This window comes from Bombus huntii, chromosome 15 (genome assembly GCF_024542735.1).
Source record: "Bombus huntii isolate Logan2020A chromosome 15, iyBomHunt1.1, whole genome shotgun sequence".
NCBI classification, from domain to species: domain Eukaryota; kingdom Metazoa; phylum Arthropoda; class Insecta; order Hymenoptera; family Apidae; genus Bombus; species Bombus huntii.
Window position 1 is genome coordinate 6,986,527 of NC_066252.1, and position 13,152 is coordinate 6,999,678.

Here is a 13,152-nt window from a genome sequence, read left to right on the forward strand (position 1 = left end):
GAGACAGGTCAAAGTCTTATGGTTAGAGCAAAATTTCATAATACGGACGGAATAAATATTGAAAGAAAGAAGAAGAGAGAATGCGCGAGATATGTCAAAGGAATATGGAGAATGTTAAACACCAGATGGAAGAATGGGAGCAAAGACGTGGAAAGAATTAAAATATAAGTATTGAAAAAATGTTGCAGAATAGAAGGGTGGGAGAAGTATTAGAATGGCTTAGGGACATAAACAGAATAAAGAAAGAAAGAAATAAAAAGAGACGAGGAATGGATATCAAAGAATAGATATGTGCAATAGAAGGGTTAATAGAGGGTAAGAAATGTATAGCGTTAATTGTATGATTATTATGGATTAAAAAGGATGGATAGGGGTAAACGTAGAAAGATTAGAACGTGTTACAGAGATACGTGTGTATGGTAATTAAAAAGAAATTGGAAACCAAGCCCGATATTTTGACCGCGAGGTCGAGATTAAATAAACACATAAGTTCATATGTATAGGGTAGCCACACTACTATTTCACAGCGTTTTTCTCGTAAACGATAAGCACGAGAAAAAAATCAAAGGGGAAAAAGATGAATAGTTTAAGATGAACTACACATTCGGAATAATTTTTTTTTCACAAGTGCAAAAATATATTTGCATGAACGATATATGCAAAAAGAAAGGGAAGGTTTTCTACCGAAGAAAAGTAAGATGCACATGGACTTTTGCACTTGCGAAAATAATATTATCGTAAATACGTAGCTATCTCCTTTTTCTCTTTCATTCTTTCCACGTACTTGAGAAACGCTGGGAACTAATAGCGCCAACACACTGTACATACATAGTACAGCTACATAGCTTGGAACACGGAGTATGAACGTTAAAATCCATTTCCATCCAGCGACACACCCGCGCCATCGAAAAAGGGAAGCCTCCGCTGTATCGCGTCTATTCACCACGGCTTTTTCAATTTAATTAGCCATAGGCGACTTGCACAGGCGAACAGGAACACGTGAACGAGACGCTGAAACCGATCGACCTGTACAGATTTCCCTTTCGTAATTGCCCTTTATGGAACGCGCACGCGAATTGACATCGCGCCGCGCAGAAATGCCCGTTTGTATTCATGCGGACGTGCCCGTGGATAAATCGCGAGCTGGACGAGCAGCCACGCAGCTGCGATTCCGTATACGATCCTTCCATAAGAAACCGTTTCCCGCCACGCGTGCCATTCTCTCGAATGCAAATTTGCGGGGTATCGCGACGACCTCACTCCAACGGGAACGTTTCAACACGTTACGAAACAACGCTCTCAAGGGTTTTCCAACGATAAATGTCGAAAAAGTCTTTCTACTCGGTACAGATACCGTGATAGTTTCAACATTGTTTTGGAAAGCGTGTATAGGTTTGTTCAAAATTCGCGCACTTATAGTCTCGTACTTTATGGTTACACGTAGTTACCAAAGGAGATAGAAGTTGAAGATGTGAGATGAGATGAGTAGAGACTTAGGTTCGTTTGAAAATCGCGCGTCTAACCAGTTATACGTAGTGGAGGGGGTAGAAGTTGGAGGTGTGAAGAGAACAACGAGTTTTGAAGGTTTTTTAATCTTCGACTATATTTTATTCTTTTTATACGGTAAGCTGGTTCCAGGGAAACGTTGCAACATTGTGAAAGACTACTGTAAATAGATTTCCAATGGTAAATGAAGGAAACGTTTCCTAGTTTGTATGGAAGTTGGAAATTTCTATGGAAACAGATTTTCGATATAATTTTGCGTGTAGTTTCGGAACAGTTTCGAAAAGTGTGGATAGGTTCGTCAAAAAATCAAGTGTCTAGCGATATGTCAATATGCTTTACACATAGTCTAGGCTGTGGAGATGCGAAACTGTGCAACATTGTGAAAGAATGCTAAGAATGATATTCCAATGGTAAATAGGAGAAACGTTTTTCCTACTTTCTATGGATATTGCGATGATTTTGATTGTAGTTTTAAATGTAGCTTCGATACAGCTTTGAGAAGGGTGAATAGGTTCGTTCATAAGCCGAACGCTTAATAAATTGTAGGTACTTAATGGAGGAGAATGGAGGAGAGTTCTTCTATTCTCGAAATTATACAGTACGTCAACAAGACTGCAACGAAAACGTTGCAACACTGTGAGAGACTGCATTTAAGGATTTTTCAATGATAAATATCGAACAAGTTTACCACTTTGTATGGCTAAATATCGTGATGATTTCAGCATGATTTTGGAAAGGGTTCGAATCGGTTCGTTCAAAAGTCACGCGTTTAACCAGCGATGGTTGATTAAGAAATGATGGACCTTACTGTATAAAATCCGATGAAATTCGTCAATTTCGCTCGATTGCTTAATTTGCCAAGAAAAATTCAACAGAATGTTAGCAACTAAATTTATGAGACTTCCTGTACACACCCTACGACTTTCCAGACTTTAAGAATCTAAACGATGTATCGAGTCTGGTTGGGAATAACGATGAGATCAGACGGAAAAGAAAAGTTTCGCGCGGTAAAATAGCAAACGCTAGGCTGCATTCGTTCCGATGGAACAAATTAACGAGCGTTTCTTGTCGCTTTCGAAAGCACACGCGGCCTTTCAGTCGCATTAAGCCCGCCAGACGCCGTTAGTTCCGGCTGAAACACGTTGGAAAACACCTTCTAGTCGATTTTTTTCGCGCGCCGACTCTCAAACAACAGCGATGTGCGCGCGAGCACGCGGCATTTCACGACGCAGAAATTTCCAACTAGCGCGACACGTTATCGCCGCGCGGTTCTCCAAGAATTCCCGCACATTTTCCCTTGGTTAGTCTTTGAACTCCACGGTGAACGTCGCTCATGTACAGTGAACTTTTATCGACACACCTATACGCACACTTTGTCACATAATAATACCCAGTTTGATTTAATGTATCCTTTGTTCTTTAAAAAATTGCTACTTTTGGTATTTAGTGCTGTCGCGTATCACGTACCTTATCTTTGTCGTTACGTTGAGTTCAATGATTCTTTGTTACTGTGGTTATCGTTATCTTGGCCTCTAATCAAAATTGTTACATATACAGTGGATTAAAAAAATATTGGCACATATCCTTATCCTCTAATAAAGCTTGAAACGTCAGCCTCTACGCTTTTAGAGTATCAAATTTTTATAATCATATGAAACTACCGATCATAAATGACACAATTAATTAGCATATAGATGTTATAATAAATAGCGTGCCAATACTTTTTGTAACCACGGTATAAGAATTTCTGTCAGGTATTTTTACTACTGGCTTCTCGCAAAAGTTCGCGAATCTAAACCTAAATATTCCTATATAATCCATTTTATATTAAAAAAAACAACGAGAATAGCCTCGTTACACGTTTTCCTGTCATCTTCAAATGAAACATTACGCTAACGCAACTTTGCTTCTTAATGGATCGATATTACAGGTCTGTGCATCGTGTATTCAATTTTATACTTTATCGTATGATCTTTGATTAGTTTTTCTTGCGCGCAAACTTTATTTGCGAGCCTGAAAGCCGTTAGGCACAACGTCAGATTTGTTGGCGCCGCGCCAGTGTATGAATTCTTGCGAACATGTATCAGCAGATCGCTCTTTTCCCATTCAGTAGACGCGCAAGCATTAAGTCCGGGGTCGACCATGTTCAAACAACAACCGGGTAAATCCCTCGGATGCCTAAGCGTGTTTTGACGCGCATACCGCGGATAACTACACAAAGAACGCTGGAAAATGGAACAGCTTTGTTATTTTAATTTTTCGAGAGAAGTACGCGGCCGACTCTTGAGAAAATTCTGAAACTCTTGCGATCGTGAGAAACATGTTGTACTTGATACTTTCTTCCCTCTACGCATCTCATATAACGTGGTATTTGTAGAATGAATGGAATTTGCAATTCAATTTCCATCGAGTCTAACAGCGAGCGATAAGCGGAGAACTAAAAGCGAAGATATAAATCTGCCGTGGCTTTCGATTGACATCGTCCAAGTGGATATAAACGAACACATTAATCTGAATTCTTTTGGACTATTACATTTTCATCGCTTTTGTCCGTCATCGGCACATACCACACCCTTTTCTAACTATTGTCTCAAGTACCATTATACAACTATAGAGGTACACTTTATAGCTCACATAAATTAATCCCTCGAGTTATCCAGCGACCAAAGCACAACTGAAAATAATGCCAATCACAAGCTCGAGTCAACAACGGCCACAGCCGTAGGATTCAATTAATGTAGCCTAACTAAAAGTCTGGAAGTAGCCTCTAACGTTACAAGAATCGGACAATACGACTATAAATTCCGTTAGCGACCATTCAGAGGAACTTCTAGCCGTACGGTAACCTCTAACACGCGTGACCGACGGTAGAGTGCGTGAAAAGTGGACAAGTCGGGGCCAAACGATCGATTCCCACGTAGCACACGCCAACCGTTTACGATCGAATTGCAACGAAAACGAAATCGGTCTCGCGATACGTGCATGGCGGGCAATTACGCTTGTTCTGCCCACGTGATGCGAACGCGTTGCGTTTAGCCGGTTGATTTAGTGGCCGTTTAATCCATTTAGAGATAGAAAACGCAAGTGGAACTGGAAGCGAGACGGTTTTTGCTCCGGTGTCATGCTAATACGATTTACGAGTGGCGAGTCGCCAGCGGAAGAGAGTTATCAAGGCGACGTTCAAACCGTCGTTTCCTCGCACATGTACACTGGTTAAGGCTTTATGCGAGGGATTTCTTGTTTTCTATCTTTTTTTTTTTTTTTTTTTTTTTTTTTTTTTTTTTTTTTTTTAAATTATCGGGCCACATGCGACGACGATACATCGGTGCGCTTTGAAACGCACGTAACGTGCGTTGGTTAGAGAACACTTTGACGAAGGTTGGGAATTTTTGTTTTCCGATTGTCGAACGTGTATGCGTTTTAGCGTGGATTTGGCAAGGTTACAGAGTGAGAAAATTATGGAAACGGGACTCCATGTGAAACGACCGTAGACGAGATTTTCGATTTTGTACGCGACGGCGAATTTCATTTTGCCGTATAGAAAATCTCTTTCGTGGAATAGAGAATTCCCTTTGTGGGAAGAGATGACTTGTTGCGGGGTTTGTGGGAAAGGAATGTGATTTTGTGAGAGCCACCGATAAACGATGAATTATGGAACGTGAATTACACGCGTTTCTTTCGCCTTTCAACGCCGGAATACGAATAAACCACTCTCTTATTCCTGATCTCGTGATATTCACGGTCAGCGGGGAGCAACGCCATAAATACACTCCGATAGACCTAAGGGCGCGAGTTATTTTCATAGTCTGGGAATATTACAGTCGCGTCACCTTTTTAAAAATACGAGTTCGTTTCCTAAGCTGACTTGCGACTCTGGAATCCCACGGGTTGAAACAGACAGCGCTTTGTCTATAAAATCATCGATAAAGACATAGTCCGCTAGCAATTGACCGTATATTGGACTACTTTTATAGTTACTTAAAAACAATATAAAATATTGTGGTTAATATTCTACATCGAAAATTATATCGAAATGAAAGGAATCTTTTATTATTATAGAAAAAAGTAAGCAATTTCTTTTACTAATAAAAGCAATTCTTCGAAAGTTCCTTTCGAAATAACTATACTATATATGATAAATTTTGATTAATTCCTTTTGATTAATTTTGATTAATTGCCTGAAAGCAAAAACTGCTTTTAAAGTCATTTTTACGATATCTATATACATATTTTACAATCTCTTGGTACAGCTTCGAACAAAAGTCCGCAGAGTTGGAAATTATGTCGCGGGACGTTTCGAAAGACGAATTATCATCAGAAAGCTAAATCACAGCATTCTATACCAAATAACGAGATACAAAAGACCACTCACCATTTCGTCCAGGCTCTTCAGATCATTGGTGACGATCTGCGGCTGGGGTCCATAAATGAGACATGGTTCCTCCTGTTGCATATCAGCGTAGTCGTCGTCGCTCTCCTCGTTTCCATTATTTCCATGAGCTCCGTTCGCCGCTTTATTCTCCGCTGCGATCTCTCGATCGATTTGTCTCTCCATTTGTACCAACATTGGCGCCAGCATACCAAATTTCGCGCCCCGCCTGGCGACCTCCAATAGACAGAGAATCACATGTCGTTCGTTCTTGCGCATAATCAGGTCATCGGTCTCGAATAACAGACACTCGATGATTCCGAGGCTGTTGCGGCACCAGCCGATAAAGTTGGACACGTTGTCACGGGCGAAGAAGGTGCCGGCCTTCGCGTTCGGCAGGAAGGCCACGTCGCTCAGCTGGCTCATCGGTAACGCCAACGACGAGGTCATCGATCGTGTCATCGAGATTTTGCGCGCTTGACGCCGCGCCACGTACTCGGCCGCCGACTTGCGTACGTTGTTCGCGTGCTGCAAACAGAAGATAAAACGGTACTGGTTAGAGGCGCGTGAGGAAGCAACAAACGTACTGGATAATACTGGTTCGAAGAATCGCGATGGTTTTGACTTGAATTTTCCTGTGTTTCACATAATTTGGCTTGGTTTGCCTTGGTTTGGTTTGGTTTGGTTTGGTTTGGTTTGATTTGGTTTGGTTTGGTTTGATTCAATGGAATTGGCAAATGTGATACTCCAATGAGCCGGAAGAGATTGGATATTTGTATATTTGAGTGTATTGTATTTAAGAAAGAAGCGAACATACCGACTTGATTAGTCGTGATGGTTCGAGTTGAATTTTTGTGTTTGATTTGGTTTAGTTTGGATTGCTTTGATTTAATGGATCAGCAAATGTGATACTCTAATGAATGTAGTTTGGTTTGATGTCGTTTGGTACAGTGAGAATGACGAATTTGTCGCTTCGATGAGTCAATGAATGTTAAGTCAAATCTTCGTACGTTTGTCTGTGTTTAACTTGATTTGATTTTGTTTGACAACTGCCAAAATAGTGGTTATCACGCGTCAATAAATCTAGACGAATTGTTTTCTTTGGTTCGTTGATCTCATTTATAAGAAGATACTTGACCATCGATCACTGAAAGCATTGAAACTAATTCAATTAATTGTACAGACTCGATGCTCGATTTCACGAGGAAAATAATCTGCAAACATAATTCTACGATTCGTAACAGTTATTTAAAATTCATTCCACTATATCAAATCCAAATTAAACTCAAATTATCTGTCTCGGTTGAACAAACAATGATAGAGTTGGCTCGCACCTATCTCATTCTCCTTCCTACTGACTTCTAGAGCCACACGACTGGCATTCACCGGTAGGAACGCGGCCCGTTCGCTGCCGCTCATTTAAACAGTCAAACAGACACCGGCGATAACATCTTAACACCCGTGAAACTAATTGTTCCATTAATAACAGCGCGCACCTTTCTTCTCTGCCGCGATTAACATTCACGCGAGCGATAAATATTGTACAAGGCACCGTGGAATCTTCAACTTCTGCACGATGTAGCGTCCATGTATTCATAAGACGTATACGATTTTATCATCGACTATGAGCTGCTTAAGTAACCGGCTGATAATTGGATATCGAGATGATGTAAATGAGCTTACGTCTAATAACAGGTTTTGCTGCGTGGTCTATCGTTTAATATCGAGTAGTGCGCCTGTTACAATCAGACGACCTGTTATATACGCCCTTTTCTCTATTTTTCATTTCTCTATGTTGATTAAAAATGAAACGACTTATCAAGACGTAAAATCGCGAATCATTAGACCGCTCGATACAACACCAACTTCCATTCGAATTTTAATCTGAATCTCAACTTCCATTTAAATTTAGAGTCAATTCTCGTTGTAACAACGGAATTGCTCATAATTCTCAAACCCTGCCTGTAGCAAGGCATCCAGTATACTTTGTTAATTTCCTGTTAATCAATCATCGATCCAACCATTTCCCGATCCTTTCTTATCAGCCTGGCGCGTCAGCCGCATGTCTAAAGAAAGAAATCGCGTTTCAAAGTCTCCCGTTCAGCGGGAAACAATGATCGCCCTTATTCTCAGTGCTATAACTATCGATACGAAGAACTCGCCAGCCACAGTGAGCACTGAATTCTTTATGATTGAATTGCCGATGCACAAAGGATCGCGCTGACAAAAGATCTAAAGTGGAATTAAATTTCAATCGAAATAGAAACGAAATTTCGATACTCGAATATTCTCGATTAAATTCGAAATTCGTCAAAGAATACACGCAAGAAATACTTGAAATAAAATAAATACTTGAAATAAAATAAATACTTGAAATAATACTTGAAATAAAATAAAACTATCAAACGAAATTACATTAACGTTCGATGTAAATCAAATTCATAGCAGTGAAACCAAGTCAAGTGCGTGAAATATTTGAAATATGAGTCAAACGAAAGATTTGCGTTATCAACTCAAATATCATCCTCCCCTCTTGTGATCATAGTCCATTTCAGTGCACGAGCGTCGCCTGTTCTATCTTCAATCTCTATCAACTTCTTAATAAAACAAGTTGGCTTAATAAAACAAATAAAAAAAAGAAGAAATATTCGCTAGAAAGGTCAACAGTGGCCAGAAAATATCCAGTATCGCTAGAGATTTCCATTAACGTATCGACTACAAGTAACTTTATACTCGGTCTACAATAAAACGAAACTTCTATCGACAGATGCGGTTTCCACCGCAACAGAAGGTACACTCGGTATTATTCGTCTTATTTCTATCGAGAGGCAAAAGAAAGAAAGGAATAGATCGCGGTACGACAGTGAGTTAATTAATCGTAGCTTGCGAAATTTTTGCGAAATATCTTGCGATATTTTTGGACGCGTCGATTCTTTTTGCTTTTTATTCTCGAGCGTTGTCTGTTTGCCTAATTCCGAGGGCTCACGAGGTCAATGTTACGCGGATTAATGCCTTCTCATCTCACTTTCACCGTACCACATGCTCGCTGTTCGCGATTTTAAAGCTACCAATTCTGGCATGTAATTTAGTAAACTAAATTTCATTTATACGAGAAAATTTCTCTAACCAGAGTTAAATCGATTTTTCAGAGGTCAAGTTCGATTTTGAATAGAACATTAAAATTCGGAGAGACGAAACTGTGAAATAAAATTTCGCTTAACTCGTCAATGAGAATTTCAATTTCCTTACGAAATGTTGATTATCTTAAGCATAATCTTTCTTCTTTAAATATTTCTTTCGCTTCTCGTTTAAGGAAAGAAGGGAACGATTTGTGAAGAAGTTTTTTCAAGAAAAATATTAGAAATATAATGATATTCACGTGTACACTTTCTATGTTTTATCGACAATAAAAAACAATTTTAGGTTTCATTTTGTGAAAAAGTTTCCTTTTAAAAATACTCCTTTTATAATATTTATCAAGAAGTTTCTTCGAGAAAAGATATTACAAATATAATAATATTCATACACTTTGCTGTTTTATTTAACGACAAGAGACGATTTCACCTACGTTAAGAAATTCTGAAAATGAGATTGATTTCCTAAATGTTGTCTAATATTTCGAGGAATAAAATAAAATAAGATCGAATTTCTGAGAACAGAAGCGACCTATCAAGTTGGTAGTTATGCAATTAGAGCATTTCAAAACTCAATTACACAGAAGCGATCGTTTTCTATTGAGCAAACTTCTCGTACCATTCATACCGCGTATCTGCCGGCACCGTCGTTGTTAATCCGACTACAGGCGACTTGATAAAGCAGTTAAAGAGGTCAACTGGCAGACGCTGATCGATTGTTCCGTAATTCTTCATTTCCTGCCACGATACGCTACCATGAATTTCAATAATTCCCGACGGTAGCATAGAACCCAAGTCTAACAGCCTTTCTTCGAACCAATTTAAGAATCCTCTTTGTTTTCTAGTCTTACGTAGATATTCCAGTCTTGTTCAGTTCGCTCAAAGAACAAATATTTCTTCTTTTCCTAAGATAATTGCTAGCATTCCTTTTGTTAAAAGATTTCTGTTCAAATCATCGGAACTTGAGAAAGTTGACAAATTTTGCTGTACTTTAGATACAGTTTCCGAAGATGAAACATATTTTGAAAATTCGAGGGATTAATTCAATGTACCGAATTTCGTACAATTTTAGAGAGTGAAATTGAAGTTTGAAAAATTTGTAGAAGCTTCGAAGACTGAATTCCGAGTACTAAGTTCGTCAAAATGCCAAAAACTAAATTTAAAAAGAGAAATTTTTTTAATGGATATATGAATTCAAAGCTTCGAATTTTTGTCATAGTTCAGAGATGAATTCAGTGTTACGAAATTCTCAGGAATTTCAAAGATTGAAACGTATCTTATAATTAATCGTATTGAAACATAATTATCGTTATTACCAAATGGATTATGACGATTTTAATACATAAATTCGATTAATGTACATAGGATTTCTAGTCTTCATCGTTAATGGTATTCCTAAATAAATTGTATTGACGTCAGACGAGGTTCGGAGCGCGTCGCATTACCAAAACCAAAGTCAAACATCCGCGAAATGCTAGAGACGGGGCGATAGAAGCGACGGCTAACTGGAAATCGGAATAGGACATAACTGTTTCTCGAATTAATTTCCGAATGTTCACCTGAACGGCAAATTTCCGAAATCGGCGACGTAGAATCGATCTGTGACCCAGTCGCTCCGTTCTTCGTGTCGAAAGCAACCCAATTTCACTGTAGAAACTTGCACAAACAATTTCCAAACATTTCATCGTAGTCGAGAAATTACAAAATATAGCAATTTCAAGTGTCGCGCAACCTATTTAAAATTTGCTCAAATTTTATTCTTTAAAATATTTCTAAAAAATATATTTTTTTTTTAAATGCGCAACTTATTCGGTGCAAACGTTTCGGTTCGTGAAGAGTTACAATTCAATTTAAACGAAGACAACATTTTTCATGCTATTTAACTGTAACCACAATCGTCAATTAAAAAATTCTCGACCGAACGATAAAACCAATCAATTTCGACTAGTATGGAGCGTGACAAAAACGATTGTGCCCACTCTTGTCGCATTCGCAGGATTTCCAGACGCGAAGGCGAACGAAACAACGGCTGGTTAGGCCGTTGACACGTTCGCCTAATCTCTATATTATCCCCGGGGAGGTATCGAGCCGGGACGGCCGACCGGATGCTGTTACATAGAATTTTTACGAGTGTTGAACGGCTCCAGCCGTGGAACCGCTCGCATACCATCGCCTTATGGGCTCCACGTGCGCGCCACTACTAGATACGAACCCTTCCAACGTCTACAACGATCCAGTTGCCCTAAATTCTTCAATATGCATCGATTAATTTTCTCAATCGTCATAATTATATTATAAAATGTGAATGACCAAATTCTTCAGTTTTAGAAAACTAAAAAAGAGTAAATTGAAAGATTCGAATTTTTCAAGATGTCGAAGAATGAACTTTATTATCTTGATCAACCAATCTAACTACAAAGGTCTTCAATTAAATCTATCAACATAACCGTATAACCGTAAGTCTCCAAGAGACTTAAAAGGACTCAAGTATAGACACAAACGTCATACTAGCAGAGTGTTCGAAGTATCAATTATATAAGACTGTACGTAAAATATGTGGAATGTCATTGGAATACAGTGAGATTCAAAAGCGAGTATATACCTTTCAAAAATAAAATTCGTGGAATATTGACCTATCTACAGATTCTTATTTACGTCTTTTTACCATTTAATTTGCATTCCTACATGACAACTTTCTCAAATTTTTTCAATTTACCATATGAATATCTTTTAGATTTAAGTGAATTTAATATGAAATGAGTAATGGAACAATTTTATGAATTAATTTTATTTTTGAATAATGAATAAATTTTGTATTTAATTTAGTAACAGTGCCGTATAGATAGATGGGTATTTGTAATCCCATTTCCCCATGGGGTCATAGAATAGACTTAGTTTACAATGTTCTTTATAGACACTCGTCCCTCCACACTGTACCCACATCGTCCCACATCTCATCTGTAGCGTTATATACTTAAGCTTTATTTATTACCTATTCACCCTCGTAATATATAGATTATTTAGAAAATGATTGAAATTAATATTTACATTCTTGCGTAAACAAGCCATATATTTAACAAAATTTCATTCCTACCCGACTGTCTACACAGTGGTCGTAAAAAAGGGCCCATAAAATAAAGGGTTATAATACTCGCTAAGAGGAACAAGAAATGTTCAAACAACGTACGTACGAAAATGAATCCTTTCCATGTAAAATCGACTTTTATTCTTTATTAGCGTGGTTCTCTTCGCATCACGTTGAACGTCGAGTTTACAACCTCGAACTAATACAAATAAAAGGTACCATTCGTTTACCATGTTCGCTCGAATTCGCGATAACGCCACTGAAAAATAACAGTCGATTTTACATCGAAAGAATTGCTTCCAGATTCCACGTTGATCAGACCATTCTCTGCTACTCTGGGCAAGTACTATTGGGTTGGCAACTAAGCGATTGCGGATTTTGTCATTAGGTGATAATCACTTAATTGCCAACCCAATATGATACCTTTAAGTTATAGACCTTTTTCTACGACCACGCTATTGTGACAACAACCATACCCAAATCCACGTCATTTCACACTACCTGACAATGAACCTTCAGTCTTTGACCTTACCTTCGCACATGGCCCAACACCAAATTTCCCCCATTGCATAGGACACTTAGGATCCTCTCCTTGCCCCTCAACTCCCACAAACTCAACATATAAAAACTGCGAGCATTCGATACAGTCTTGGCCGCGACTTGAACAATTATTTCAATACTTGAATATTAATTTTTAATATGAAATACAAAAGAACAGTCAAGTTAAGCTATTGCTCAGCTCTTCCTTTTTTTATCGCGAATTTTTCGTGACACTATATGCAACAATTTTCGAATAAATGTCTTGCCTTCGATATCTGTACTCGCTTTCCACTATCGTTGTATCTGAAAACGTGACAAGGGGTTGTGAAAATGAGAGTCACTGGTTCGTAGGAGAGGAAGAGTAGCGTGCAAGAGAGTAGAAAAGGAGAGAAACGCCACATATGGTAATATAACCGAGCAGATGAGAGTTTGACGGCAGGATGTCACATTATGTGGCCTTTGACCCCCTCCCCCCCCTTCTTCTACTCATGTTCTGACATGGTATCGTCTGGGCCGCG

At 38.7% G+C, this 13,152-nt stretch overlaps 1 protein-coding gene across 5 annotated transcripts in view; it reads right to left on the reverse strand.

The window, feature by feature from the left end:
- LOC126873614 (GAS2-like protein pickled eggs) overlaps positions 1-13,152 on the reverse strand; it is an 88,034-nt gene that overhangs the window by 39,757 nt on the left and 35,125 nt on the right. For 4 of the 5 annotated variants that reach the window (XM_050634659.1, XM_050634661.1, XM_050634663.1 and 1 more), the window contains one exon: positions 5,879-6,403. In XM_050634659.1, coding sequence (XP_050490616.1) covers positions 5,879-6,403 — 525 coding nt within the window. Of the gene's footprint in view, positions 1-5,878; positions 6,404-7,209; positions 7,440-13,152 lie in introns of those variants that run through there. The other variant, XM_050634664.1, reaches the window with a different exon arrangement.